The sequence below is a fragment of the Cryptomeria japonica genome, chromosome 10 (assembly GCF_030272615.1).
Source record: "Cryptomeria japonica chromosome 10, Sugi_1.0, whole genome shotgun sequence".
In the NCBI taxonomy this organism is placed as follows: Eukaryota; Viridiplantae; Streptophyta; class Pinopsida; order Cupressales; family Cupressaceae; genus Cryptomeria; species Cryptomeria japonica.
This window is the reverse complement of record NC_081414.1, coordinates 651,975,601-651,989,980: the sequence shown is the minus strand read 5'-3', so window position 1 is coordinate 651,989,980 and position 14,380 is coordinate 651,975,601. Positions and strand designations below refer to the sequence as shown.

The 14,380-nt window shown below is 36.0% G+C and overlaps 1 protein-coding gene across 1 annotated transcript; it reads right to left on the bottom strand.

The window, feature by feature from the left end:
- Window positions 1-8,463: 8,463 nt before the first annotated feature.
- Window positions 8,464-12,451, bottom strand: LOC131073355 (uncharacterized). Its single transcript, XM_059212652.1, has 4 exons — window positions 11,837-12,451; window positions 11,393-11,671; window positions 9,954-11,263; window positions 8,464-8,467 (listed from the first exon to the last, which is right to left on the bottom strand). Exons 1-4 carry the CDS (start codon window positions 12,449-12,451, stop codon window positions 8,464-8,466), a joined length of 2,208 nt encoding a protein of 735 aa, XP_059068635.1.
- Between the last annotated feature and the right edge of the window lie 1,929 nt (window positions 12,452-14,380).

The window sequence follows — 14,380 nt, the reverse complement described above, 5'->3', positions numbered from 1 at the left end:
TTGGGCAAGCTTCTACTAGATCTTTGATGTCAATACTGTCACTACACAAGTTGGTGTACTAGTAGCGAATTGATGCACAAGTTCTTGAGCAACACTTTTGTTTGTATGGCCTTGAGCCATGTTTGTTGTTCATATGTGCAACTTTGTGTGTACTGTCATGTCCCCTTTCTAGAGTGGACATCGGAGACGGAGGAGTGGCCTATCATTGGAGTCTCGTAGGCTAGCAGAGGTTGATTGGGACTCATTCAGTGCATATAGTGATTGGATTTCGGCTTTACAGGCAGTTTGGAGCCAGTTTGGAGCAGTTCCTAGATTTTAGGGGGGCTGTCATATCTTGAGGAAGATAAGTTACGTCACTGCTGTTATGGACTTCAGAATTATGATCATACTGTGGTGACAAATCTTTGGATTCACTACACACCATTAAATTTCGACTTTCCTCATGGTCTTCCCAATTGAGAAGAGGAAGTAGTGTGACAAATGAATCCAAACTTACGCTGTCCATTTCAACCTCGTGTTCTTCATCAATTGCTGATTCAAAATCAGTCTTTGGGCAATCTGAAAACTCATCAAACCTCTCATGAATGTCTTGTGTATTGCTTGAAGTTACAAACTCTTCCTTCACATCTTCCACCAAAAATGATGGGACAGCGTTGTAACCAACCAAAGAGGCACCAATTGGATCTACATGTCTCTCAAAATCTTCAAATAGTTTCCTACCAATCTCACTGGTAAACATCATATCTGCTCCTCTTCCTTTGCTTCCCTTGCTCTCAATTGACTCTTGTTTTGTTCTTGGTTGATGACGTGGACTTGAAAACATCAAGTCATCTTCAACTGGTACACCCATGAATTGTGTGAAGGAAAGGTGGTCACGTATCTTTTTAGGAAGAGAGCAATACTTATCATAGTTGTTCATAACTATATCATTGAATGTCTTGGTAGGAGACCTTCTCCTTGTACTTGTTGAAGGAGTTGTACCCTTAGACTGTCTGGAACTCCTTGAAGGTGTTTGTTCAAATTCTTTTCCTGCTTGTTTATTTCTAAATAACCCTGTCATGATGTCCAATTTGATTTTCAACCAAACTAAACTCAAATCTGAATTAGAACTCTTGAAACTGAAACCATCTAAAAGGTCATGAATAACCTCACGACTGGCAACTGTCACGACCTCCTAAAATTTAGGGATACCCCCTAAAATCTAGGAACTGCTCCAAACTGGCTCCAAACTGCCTGTAAAGCCAAAATCCAATCACTATATGCACTGAATGAGTCCCAATCAACCTCTGCTAGCCTACGAGACTCCAATGATAGGCCACTCCTCCGTCTCCGATGTCCACTCTAGAAAGGGGACATGACATGTACTTCGTTGCATTGTGCCACTGAATTTCCAATTAGGATGGAAATGATAGTTGACTTTGACATTTGTTGAATTGCTCCTAAGCAAGTGGATAGGAACTAGTTGTGAGATTACTATTTGCAACTACCTAGAATTTGAAAAGGCATGATTTAGTTCTATTGAACATCTTGAGATTTGATGACAATTGGTGAATCAACTCCAAATGTTCTGCTTAGTGATGAAGGCAAAGTACAACAAACGAATGAAGCAAAACTCTGCAAAAAATCACGATTATACCCCATTAATCGTTGATCGCGAGCCTGACCGATCAATTCCCTAAAAAAATCGTGATTTTTTCGATCAACAATTTTTTCGAGTGTAATCCTGAAAAAAACAGAACAATCGTGCACGAGTAGTCGGGAAAAAATCGCCAGCGCAGAACAAAAAACCCGCAAAAACCCTAAACGGTGCGGAAAGTAAAAAAAACAGTGAAATTTTTTTACAAGTATGCTGCATGAAGGGTTTCAGAGGCAGAATGTGGACGACGGGAGCCATTGACGGGAAGAAGAGCCAGGTCGCATGCCATTGCCAGGTTTTTTTTTACGAAAATGGCTCAGGTTCTTTTTATAAAGATTCATATAAATTTCGATGCCATTTTTTAAATGCATGAATACTATTCGGATATACATAGAAAATTATGTCACAGAAAATTATACACGGAAATTACTTTTTGTCTATAATAAATTATATACACAACAAATTTAAATCGCATGAATACTGTTAGGATATTATATTTTTCTGTGTATATAATTTATTATAAACAAAACAAATTTTCCATGTATAATTTTCTGTAATAAATCAGATTATTACTTTTGTGTATTTTGTGTATTCAGAAAACTATAAATTATATTTTTTTGTATATACAAAAGTATAATACTGTATACACTATTAGGATCATACACAAAAGTATAATACTGTATTTAATGTGTATACTATGCATTATTATGTCTTAAATCAGATTATTAAAATTAAGGAACAATTAGGATTCATAATACATTTGACAGTTACTATACTTAAGCCCCAATCCTTACTTCTTTCCTAATTATCAATTCTAACAGAGGATGGGGAATTACTTGTCATAGGGCACTTGGAAACCAGTCTACAAGTAGGCTCCCTCAAGGTTTCAAGTCTCTATCCATATCCCATCTTGGGCTTACCTATCTTGTGAGGTATTGCTCAGCGTTTCCTTGACAAATCCAACCTATCCTCATGAGAGGCAATAACGGATGATTAAGGAATGGGCTATGAGGACACTACCTTTTAATGCATTATAAATAAATATGTAATTAAGTATGACTGTATTGTAGTCTATATTAATATTACTATTAAATTCTGCATAAGAACAACATTATCAAGCTTCATATATTAAGCATATGAAGTTGGATGCATTTGATTCCTTTCCTTTATATCTTGTATTGCAGCCATATATCAAAAATTTCTTTGTTTTGGTTTTTTGTGATATTGATTTCTATTGATGTCTATTTTATTTGCCTACAATATCTCTATGCTATGGAAATGCCCTAAAATATTTTTTTAAAAGTAGTTTTTGATTGTTTTTCTGCAATTTTTTACGTTTTTTTGTAAATCCGATTATTTTCCGATTTTTTCAAAAAATCTTATACTTTTGTTTGGACGATTAATCTCCTCTTTTGGCTCCGCGAGACTAAGGCGGGTGAACCTATGCAATGTCCTATAACTTTCAGCTTAAAAACACTCTTGACATTACATGTTACAGTAGATCATCTCAATCAAAGATACTAAGGAAGATGGATAAACTCTTGGTTATGGCTTTAACATTAGTTTGTGCGCATCTAACTCATTGAGGAGGTTTCTACACTACTCCTACTCCTAATGCTGAAAGGAAATGCAGAAATGAAAGATTGATTTAACAGATGATTCTAAAAACTGGGTGCAAGCCCCATGAACAATGCCTTATCAGGGCAGCAGAGTCAACCTACAACAAGCAACAAATGAATCCAAACAGGATAAACATAACTAGCTAGTTTTGAGCACTAATGCATGACATCAACACTCTCTATTGAAACTCTCCTACAACCATACTTTGAAAGATCCTGCACATACATAATACCATCTCTTATTCTACCTTAAGCACTTTAATCTCTTCCTTGAAGAGAAGCTGAAAGATAAAACAACACCAAGATTGTTGGGACAGAATAAAATGATCCTTGATCATATATTTTATAAAATGGTATCAATACAAGTAGGAGACAGTTTTAAGAAAACTCATAAAACTTGCTAATATGCTGGCTATAACTATCTGAAAGCAAAATATTACATACTGAAAAGAAAAACTCAAAATTACACTAACTTAGAACTATTACATACTGAAAAGAAAAACTCAAAATTACACTAACTTAGAACTGTGCATGGAAGTCTTGCTTCCAACACTTACAAAAGACTTGCACTCTGAATCATCAGAACTGAAAGGAAAAATAAAGATATACATTCCAAGAAGAAAACCTAATCCAAACCCTAAAGGCATCTTTGAAAATGACTTGTATTCAACTTTGAAATCTGAACTTTGCTCTCATTGGTTGTCCTGTCCTCTCCTCCTTGACCCTGCTGAAGCCTTTTGAAAATCTGAAAAAATCTTCCTCAAGTTGCTTGCTCAGTTCAAAATCTGCACCCATTTCAATGCCTTCTATTTTTAGTTCGCTGCCCACACTGACTGAAAAGAGTCACTTTTGCACTTGCTCTTGAAAACTGAAAATGCCCTTACTTGTGAAAGTCAAGAGATGACTTTACTTTGTAGACTTTCGGCTGAGCAAAAGACTCCACTGATTGAAAGATGACATGTCATTTCTCTGATTTACATTTTAAAATTCTTTACATGATTTATCTCTCGATGAAAAACAATTTCCTTTAAGTGAATTGGGACCTTCCTTTTCTATGCACTCTCATTCAGAAAAAATTTCACTTCAATGTGAAAGTGAATTTCACTTCAATGTGAAAGTGAATTTCACATTCCCCCCAGATTTACAATCTGGGAAAAACATTATCCTGCGAGTGAAAATTTTCCACTTGCATCCTCTCAATGCATACTTTAATGAAAATATTCTAAAGTTGCCATTTACATGCGGATGACATATACTCTCCCTACACAAATATTTTCACCATCAAGTGCCAAAACTTACTGTTTTACTGCAATTTACCTCTGAGTGGAAAATAATCAACTCCCTTTGGTAGCAAAATAATAATTTTCGAACACCTTGTGTGCAGATTTACACCTGAAGTGGTTCACTCTCTAGGTAAAAATTATGTTCCCCCCTTTGGGAAATGTATTTATCGCAGCAAGACCCCTTTTATCTGAATGTAATATTTTGCAATATTACACCTTGTGTAATATTAATATTTTGGAAAATAATCAACTCCGTTTGGTAGCAAAATAATAATTTTCGAACACCTTGTGTGCAGATTTACACCTGAAGTGGTTCACTCTCTAGGTAAAAATTATGTTCCCCCCTTTGCGAAATGTATCTATCACAGAAAGACCCCTTTTATCTGAATGTAATATTTTGCAATATTATTCTTCATGAATGAATGTTTTGTCAAATTGTATAATTTTTAGTTTATAACAAAATATCCATTCTATACCTTATCACCACTGCAGCCCTACCTTGTGTGGAGAAAAACACTTCATCCTGCCGCATTTCCATTTTATCTAGTCACAACCCATTGGCATACATACTGAGCTGCATACCCACTACCCTCGAATGTATTGTGCCCATCGCACGACTTGAAAAATTCCAAAGCCTCTCATTTTTTCATTTCCTGCAGCTTCAACAATCATATTGGCTACCTTATGCATATTTGTTTATTCATGGTTCTCACCAAGTCTAGGACTCGAGCTCAACAAATGATTTGTTTGTTTTTTTAATGTCCTTGTGCCACTCTACAAGCTCGATGCTCTCTGCAAACACAAATCCTTGACATTCTTCGTCCGTGCTTTCAGAAACGATAAAGGGAATGAAAAGAAGCAAATAGCATTCCTTCCATTGACACCGTATCTATTGCTTCCGCCATTGAATCACAAAATTTTTTACAACCCAAATCACATAAATGCATCCATTAGAGCATTTGCACCTTCAAACAGATTCCTTGCAGTATACTTCCACACTGTGTTATCATCAACATTAATAAGCAACCCCGCAGAGAACATAGCAGATTAAAAATATATGAAGCACATTGAACACTGCATATATTATGTTGTCGTGGCACTTCATCTGTAATGTCCCCTTTTCTAAGTGACATGAGATGAGCAGGGGTTGACCTACCATTAGAGTTCCCGTAGGTCAATGACATGGTTGGGGACTCATTCTGAGGGTCATGGAGCTTTGCAGGGGCTCTGAGAGCCGTTTTGGACCTTCAAACGACAGTTCCTACATTTTAGGGAGGTCTCCTATTTGAAGAGCACACAGTTATACTGAGAGGAGGGGTGAATCAGTATAATGAAACTTTTCAATTCAATATTTTATATGATAGAATCAATCACTAAAAATAAATTTGCATATGAACACAATAACACAAAGATTTAAGTGGAAACCCAATGCGGGAGAAAACCACTGAAAATGAACGCTATATATCTAAGTTCTTTTACAATTTTGTGAGCACCAACCCACTGGAAGCACCAACTCCCTAACTCTGTTTTGTGAGCACCAACCCACTGGAAGCACCAACCCCCGAACTCTGTTTTGTGAGCACCAACCCACTAGAAGCACCAACTCTCTCTGCTGAAATTGTGAGCACCAACTCACTCTTCACAAATCTAATTTTCCATCTTGAACATGTTGTTGTAACAATGGATGATGGACAATGGTAACACTCTTTAAATCTGTATACACATCTTCATACAAATATGTCACAATTTCTTTCTTAAATCTGCTGTAAGTTGATCATAAATCTGCCCTTACTCTTCATTTCAAATCTGCATGTGCTAAGTTTATATATCTGCTATTATATTCTAAACTTATGCTCTTTTAGGACTGATTGTTCATGTTTCTCTTTGCACACCTCTTACTTCACCAACGTGAGGTATACTTTCAAAAATACACAGTTTTATATAAAGTAATATATCCAGCATATCAACTTCCTTCTCAAAGCATTTTTAAAAATTCATATATATATGTGCTAGTTCCACCGGTTGCAAACCAACATGACTTTTAGTTTGAAAAGTCATATCCTTCAATATTTCAATAACTTCTTTTTGTTAAATTCTATTAATAAACTTTTTACGGGAGTATTTGTTTGCCAAACACTTTTGTTTATATTAATAAACTCTTATGCCACTATACCTTAGACAATACTTTTCATAATAAACAAACCACCGAACTTAATGAAGCCCGATAATATGTATTGTAAAAATAAGGTATGTAATTTATTTACGATATTATTTTCTCCCAGCCAGTATTAAGTTCGTTCCGCAAAACACAAAGTTTAATAATTTTTGCTATCGAGCTTTATTTTTCACTTTTAATTTTGCCGCTCCATATCTATCTCCGCTTTAATTAATTTAAAGTGTGTCGCGGATAATATTGTTCAATATATTAACACTCATGAGGTGCCGTAAAAAATACTTGGTGAATACATCCGCCATCAAAACATTTTTTCGCTTTAATAAACTTGCCACTATATTAATATATTTGCCGATAATTATAAAGTCTTTCCATATTATATATCGGGTAATAAATATATCGGATTATTTATAAAGTCTTTCCATTAATAGTTTTCATTTGATTTCTATTTTTGCCTTCAGATAATGATATAGATATGAACCATGCTCACTGTAATCTTCTGCTTCATCGTGCTGATTTGCCAGGAAACTTCCAAACCAACACCCAACTCTAGGATATATTTTAGATGTTTTCATTCTTTCTGTAATGTCATTTCAGATGCTTCCTGCTTTCAATTAATTTGACATCAATTACAATACTTGCATCAATCTCCCCCTTTGTCACTGATGGCAACCTTACAATCCAGATTGCTCCCCTCAAACCAACACTCCCCCTGTCTCCAATTTCTCCCCCTTTGACATCAATGGCAAGGGATTTTCTGTTGTTTGTAACCTGCCCCTTTTTAATGTATGCTTCATACGAAGTGCTTACTGAGAGGATGAGAGTGATATTACTCCCAATTTATCCCTTAGGTACTCAAAAGTCTCTTTTGGAAAAGGCTTTGTAAAGATATCTGCTAACTGTTCCTTTGTTGGAACATATTCCAACTTTACTTGCTGCTCAAGAACCTGGTCTCTTAAGAAATGAATTTTGATAGGGATGTGTTTTGTCCTGGAGTGCATCACTGGATTCTTTGACATACCGATTGCACTTGTATTATCACAATAGATAGAGATAGGATGATCATACTCAATCTTAACATCTTGCAAGGTTTGTTTCATCCACAATACTTGCGTACAACATGTTGCTGCTGCAATGTACTTTGCCTTTGCGGTAGATAGAGATATTGAAGCCTGTTTTTTGCTCAACCAGGATACAAGGTTGTTGCCAAGGAAAAAGGCTCCTCCACTGGTGCTTTTGCTATCATCCTTGTCACTTGCCCAATCAGCATCTGTGTATGCTTTGAGAGTGAAATCATCACATTTTGGGTACCACAATCCAAAATTCATTGTACCCTTCAAATACTTGAAGATTCTTTTAACTGCCTGTACATGTGTTTCCTTTGGTGATGCTTGATACCGTGCTGCTACGCCAACTGCTTGCATTATATCTGGCCTGGTAGCTGTTACATATAAGAGACTTCCAATCGTGGATCTATATTGAGTCTGACTCGCATCAGGGGATTCATCATTTTTACTAAGTTTGCAACCAATGACCATAGGAGTACTAACAGGATGGCAATCCTCCATTCTGAATTTCTTCAACATCTCCCTAACATACTTAGTCTGTGAGAGAAATATCCCTTCATCTGATTGTGAAATCTGCAATCCCAAGAAGAAAGAAAGTTCTCCAAGCATAGACATCTCGAATTCTTTTTGCATGTTAGAAGCAAATTCTTCACACATTTGATTCTTACTACCACCAAAAATGATATCATCTACATAAACAACTACAATCAGCAAATGATTACCTTCACATCTGAAGTACAAATTACTGTCTACTGCTCCTCTTTTAAACCCTTGTGTTTGAAGGTAGTTGTCTAATCTGGAGTACCATGCTCTAGGGGCTTGTTTGAGACCATAGAGTGCCTTCTTTAATCTGCCTACATAATCTTCCTCTTCTGACTGGATAAATCCTTCGGGCTGTTCAATATACACTTCCTCTTCTAAATCGCCATTTAGAAAGGCTGATTTCACGTCCATTTGATAGCCTTTGAAACCCTTATGACTTGCAAGAGCCAAAAACATTCTAATAGCTTCCAATCTGGCAACTGGGGCAAATGTTTCTTCAAAATCAACTCCCTCCACTTGTGCATAACCCTTACACACAAGCCTTGCCTTATTTCTTGTAATTTCGCCATCCTCGTTCATTTTATTGCGAAAAACCCACTTGGTCCCAATGACATTTTTGTTTGAGGGTCTTGGAACAAGCTCCCATGTGTGATTTCTTTCAATTTGGTCCAACTCCTCATTCATAGCATTTACCCAATACTTGTCTTCACTAGCTTCATCAAAAAATTTTGGTTCTATCTTAGAAAGTGGACAGAAATGAGCATGTTCTGTGGTGGTAGCTAGTCTCCTCCTTGTCTGAATGTTTGTATCCAACTCTTCAATAACCAAGCTTTCTGGATGATTTTTCTGAACAAACTTTGATGGAGTTTTTGATGGTGTTTTTAAAGGTGTCTTTGATGGTGTTTTTGATGGAGTTTCAAAACTTTCTTGTTCCTCATTTTCACTTTCTTCTTTTAATTCTTCTTCATCACTTTGTTCCTTAGGATGATCTTCTATAGCTTTCTCAAATTGCTTTCCTTCATCTATCTTCACATTAGCACTTTCAACTATCTTGTGAAGTCTTTTATTGTAGCATTTATAAGCTTTGCTTCTGGTGGAATATCCAAGAAAGATTCTTTCATCTGACCGGGCATCAAACTTTCCCAAGTCCTCTTCATCTCTTCTAATGTAGCAAGTGCTGCCAAAAATTCTGAAATAATCAACAGTTGCAGCCCTTCCTTTCCATAGTTCGTATGGTGTCTTGTCGTTGTTTACCCGTATTTGTGCTCTATTCAATATGTACACTGCTGTGTGAACTGCTTCTTTCCAAAAAGTGTCTGCAATCTTTGATTCATTCAACATAGCTCTTGCCATTTCCTGAACTGTCCTATTCTTCCTTTCAACACTCCATTTTGTTGTGGAGTTCTTGCTGCTGAAAGTTGTCTTCTTATTCCATGTTTTGTGCAAAAATCTTCAAACTCATTTGAAGTGAATTCCCCTCCTCGGTCTGATCTAAGACACTTAATTTTGACATCCATCTCATTTTCAACTAACTCTTTGAAGGCTTTAAATTTTTCAAGAGCTTCAGATTTTTCTTTTAGAAAAGCGACCCAAGTCATCGTGGAGTAATCGTCTATGAGTAGCATAAAATACCTTTCCCCTTGCAAACTTTTTGTTCTGGTTGGTCCGCATAAGTCTGTATGTATCAGCTCTAGAGGCTTTGAAGACAAGTATTCTTTGGATTTAAAACTTACTCGAGTTTGTTTCCCAAATTGGCATTGTTTGCAAATGACATTAGATGGTTTTGTAATTCTAGGGATATCCCTTACTGCTTCCTTTTTGCTGATCTTGACAAGATTGTCAAAGTTAAGGTCGCCTAGCTTTTTGTGCCATAGCCAGTTTTCATCCTCTTGAACAAAATTACACGTTTCTTCATTTATTTCATTTAGAATATATAAATTATTTGCAGTTCTATGGGCATTTGCAATGATTCTTCCATTCTTTTTAATCTCACATCCCTTAGACAAAAATGTCACACTATGTCCTTGATCACAAAGCTGGCTAACACTTAATAAATTCTCTTTTAAGCCTTTGACATATAGCACATTCTCAGTTTTAGTCTTTCCATAATCTAAACTAAGTGTTCCTTTACCTTTTATTTCTCTTTTTGTGTTATCACCAAACCTTACTAATCCTTCATCTGCTGGTTCAAAAGAGATGAATTTGTTTTTGTCCCCTGTCATGTGCCTTGAGCATCCGTTGTCTACATACCATCTATCCTTCTTGTTCTTTGCATGAAGAGCTATTTGAACAAATAAGGATTCTTTCTCTTCTTGTTGTTTTTTCTTCCAAGTCATTCTAGATGTTTCCTCCCTTTTGATAGGTACATCTCCCTTTCTTGGTAAACTAGGGAAGACAGTTCGGCAGAATCTGGCTGTGTGTCCAAAATTGTGACACTTATAACATATTACATCATAATTCATTAGAGGAGAAAATGAATTATATTTCTTTGGAGTGAAGTTAGAAATATTTCTAGTATGACTTCTACAATCAATTGCTTTATGACCAAACTTATAGCATGAAAAACAATGTCCTTTGAATGGATAATAATTATTAGTTACATGTGATTTCTTTATGTGAGATGTTTTCAACATATTTGTGGGAGGATGAGATTTTTGAGGATCATTCTTCCTTCTTTTGTTTTCTACTGTCTTCCATGAATCATCCAAAGTTTTTGACTTCGTAGCATTTGCTGTTAGATCCTCTTCATGTCCTAGACCTGATTTAATGAGCGTAGGTCTTTGTGCCTTAAGAAGTCGATCCATTTTCTTGGTGCTGTCTTCAAATTTTTGAAGTTTCCCCAAGTCTTGTTTTAAGGAGACAATTTCTAATTCTAATTTGTTGCATCCTTCTTCTTTTCTTTTAAGCTGATCCCTTATTTCCTTCTCATTCTTCTTTGCTTCCTCCAAGTGTATTTTTAAGTTTTCAATGAGCTTGCTTGATTCTTGTAATTTTGTCTTATATTTTGAGACCCTTCCTTTTAGCTTTTCATTTTGTTTATATGCATAATGTAACTCTTCTTCAAGATCTACATCTTCTTCATCACATATAGCATCTTGTCCTTCTTCCTTCTCATCTTCATCATCTTCGACTTTCATTGCCATAAAAAGAATCTCTTCTCCATCACTGCTGGACATATCTTCAGAACTTTCCTCCGATGAACTAGAACTTTGCTTAGAGTAGAAGCTTTTCTTATGTTTTGAGTAGTTCTTCTTGAAGTATTTCTTTCCTTTCTTCTTTGAATAGCTTTTCTTCTCCTCTTCACTGCTATCACTTTCATTTTGAGGACACTTTGAAGCATAATGCCCAACCTTGCCACAATTGAAACATTTGAAAGGGAATTTGCCTTTGTATTTGCCTTTGCCCTTTTTGAACTTTCTCATGAAGTAAGCTTCAGCCTCATCTGATTCACTGCTTGTACTCTCTTTTGGTGTATGATTTTTGTTCTTGCCCTTCTTTGATGCTTTGAAAGATACCTCCTTTTGTGATGGTTTGTCTTCTCTCCTCATTTCATAGGCTGTGAGGATTCCAAACAATTCATCTTTTGTTAATGTTTTCAAATCCTTCATTTCTTCTATTGCTGATATCTTAGGATCAAATTCCATTGTCAATGTTCTCAACAACTTTCGAACGATAGGTGTGTCTTCAACTTCTTCTCCTAATGCTGTGATTGCATTTACGATTTCATCCACACGCAAAAAGTAGGTGGCGATATCTTCATCTTCCTTCATTTTAAGGCTTTCAAATTTCATTCTAAGTGATTGAAAATTGGCCTCTCTTACCTTTTCATCCCCTTCATAGATACTTTTCAGTTTGTTCCATATCTCTTTTGCTGATTTGCAATGCATGACTTTTGTAAATTCAGAATTAGCCAGGCTGCATAGGAGAGCATGTTCTGCTTTGGCATTATTCTCACTTTTCCTCTTTCCTGCTGCATCGGTCGGAGGAGTTGATGGAGGTGTGTATCCATCTACCACGGATTGCCAAACATCATAACCAAGTGCGTTCAGATAGGCTTTCATCTTGATACTCCAAAATGCATAATTTGTCCCATCGAAAATTGGATTTCTAACTCCATAGTTATCTACCATTGTGCTCTTTTGAGGATCTACCTTCAAGTTGTAAGGCTATCTCCGAAGGAACCGGCTCTGATACCAATTGAAGAGCACACAGTTATACTGAGAGGGGGGGTGAATCAATATAATGAGACTTTTCAATTCAATATTTTATATGATAGAATCAATCAATAAAAATAATTTTGCATATGAACACAATAACACAAAGATTTAAGTGGAAACCCAATGAGGGAGAAAACCACTGAAAATGAATGCTATATATTTATGTTCTTTTACAATTTTGTGAGCACCAACTCCCGAACTCTGTTTTGTGAGCACCAACCCACTGGAAGCACCAACCCCCGAACTCTGTTTTGTGAGCACCAACCCACTGGAAGCACCAACCCACTGGAAGCACCAACCCCCGAACTTTGTTTTGTGAGCACCAACCCACTAGAAGCACCAACTCTCTCTACTGAAATTGTGAGCACCAACTCACTCTTCACAAATCTAATTTTACATCTTGAACATGTTGTTGTAACAATGGATGATGGACAATGGTAACACTCTTTAAATCTGCATACACATCTTCATACAAATATGTCACAATTTCTTTCTTAAATCTACTGTAAGCTGATCATAAATTTGCCCTTACTCTTCATTTCAAATCTGCATGTGCTAAGTTTATATATCTGCTATTATATTCTAAACTTATGCTCTTTTAGAACTGATTGTTCATGTTTCTCTTTGCACACCTCTTACTTCACCTACGTGAGGTATACTTTCAAAAATCCAAAGTTTTATACAAAGTATATATATCCAGCATATCAACTTCCTTCTCAAAGCATTTTTAAAAATTCATATATATATGTGCTAGTTCCACCGGTTGCAAACCAACATGACTTTTAGTTTGAAAAGTCATATCCTTCAATATTTCAATAACTTCTTTTTGTTAAATTCTATTAATAAACTTTTTACGGGAGTATTTGTTTGCCAAACACTTTTGTTTATATTCATAAACTCTTATGCCACTATACCTTAGACAATACTTTTCATAATAAACAAACCACCGAACTTAATGAAGCCCGATAATATGTATTGTAAAAATAAGGTATGTAATTTATTTACGATATTATTTTCTCCCAGCTGGTATTAAGTAAGTTCCGCAAAACACAAAGTTTAATAATTTTTACTGTCGAGATTTATTTTTCACTTTTAATTTTGCCGCTCCATATCTATCTCCGCTTTAATTAATTTAAAGTGTGCCGCGGATAATATTGTTCAATATATTAACGCTCATGAGGTGCCGTAAAAAATACTTGGTTAATACATCCGCCATCAAAACATTTTTTCCCTTTAATAAACTTGCCGCTATATTAATATATTTGCCGATAATTATAAAGTCTTTCCATATTATATGTCGGGTAATAAATATATCGGATTATTTATAAAGTCTTTCCATTAATAGTTTTCATTTGATTTCTATTTTTGCCTTCAGATAATGATATAGATATGAACCATGCTCACTGTAATCTTTTGCTTCATCGTGTTGATTTGCCAGGAAACTTCCAAACCAACACCCGACTCTAGGATATATTTTAGATACTTTCATTCTTTCTGTGATGTCATTTCAGATGCTTCCTGCTTTCAATTAATTTGACATCAATGACAATACTTGCATCACTATTTTTTAGGGAGAACTGGCAGTTGACTGAATGACCACCTGGGGGACCAAGGAGTAGAGCAGGATCCTTTTGAGCAGTTACAGGTGTTTGCAGAGAGGTTCCTACTTTTTAGGAGGTTGTGGCAGTTTCCATATTTGAGGTTCCACAGGACCATACCATGGTTTCAGTTTCAGGAAGATTGGGTGTGTTTCCTAGTTTTTAGGAGCATCCCTAAATTTTAGGGATGGGACTGCCAGTTGGCCCATCTTGTCCGGCATCAGTCACAGACAGGTGACAAAGT

What these genes read in the sequence shown, in the direction of transcription:
- LOC131073355 (XM_059212652.1), bottom strand. Translation starts at nt 12,451, where the DNA reads ATGGTAGATAACTATGGAGTTAGAAATCCAATTTTCGATGGGACAAAT. An exon ending in ACAAACCATCACAAAAGGAG is followed by an intron (nt 11,672 to 11,836) that starts GTATCTTTCAAA and finishes AATTGTGGCAAG; the next exon opens with GTTGGGCATTATGCTTCAAA. An exon ending in CTATATGTGATGAAGAAGAT is followed by an intron (nt 11,264 to 11,392) that starts GTAGATCTTGAA and finishes ATACACTTGGAG; the next exon opens with GAAGCAAAGAAGAATGAGAA.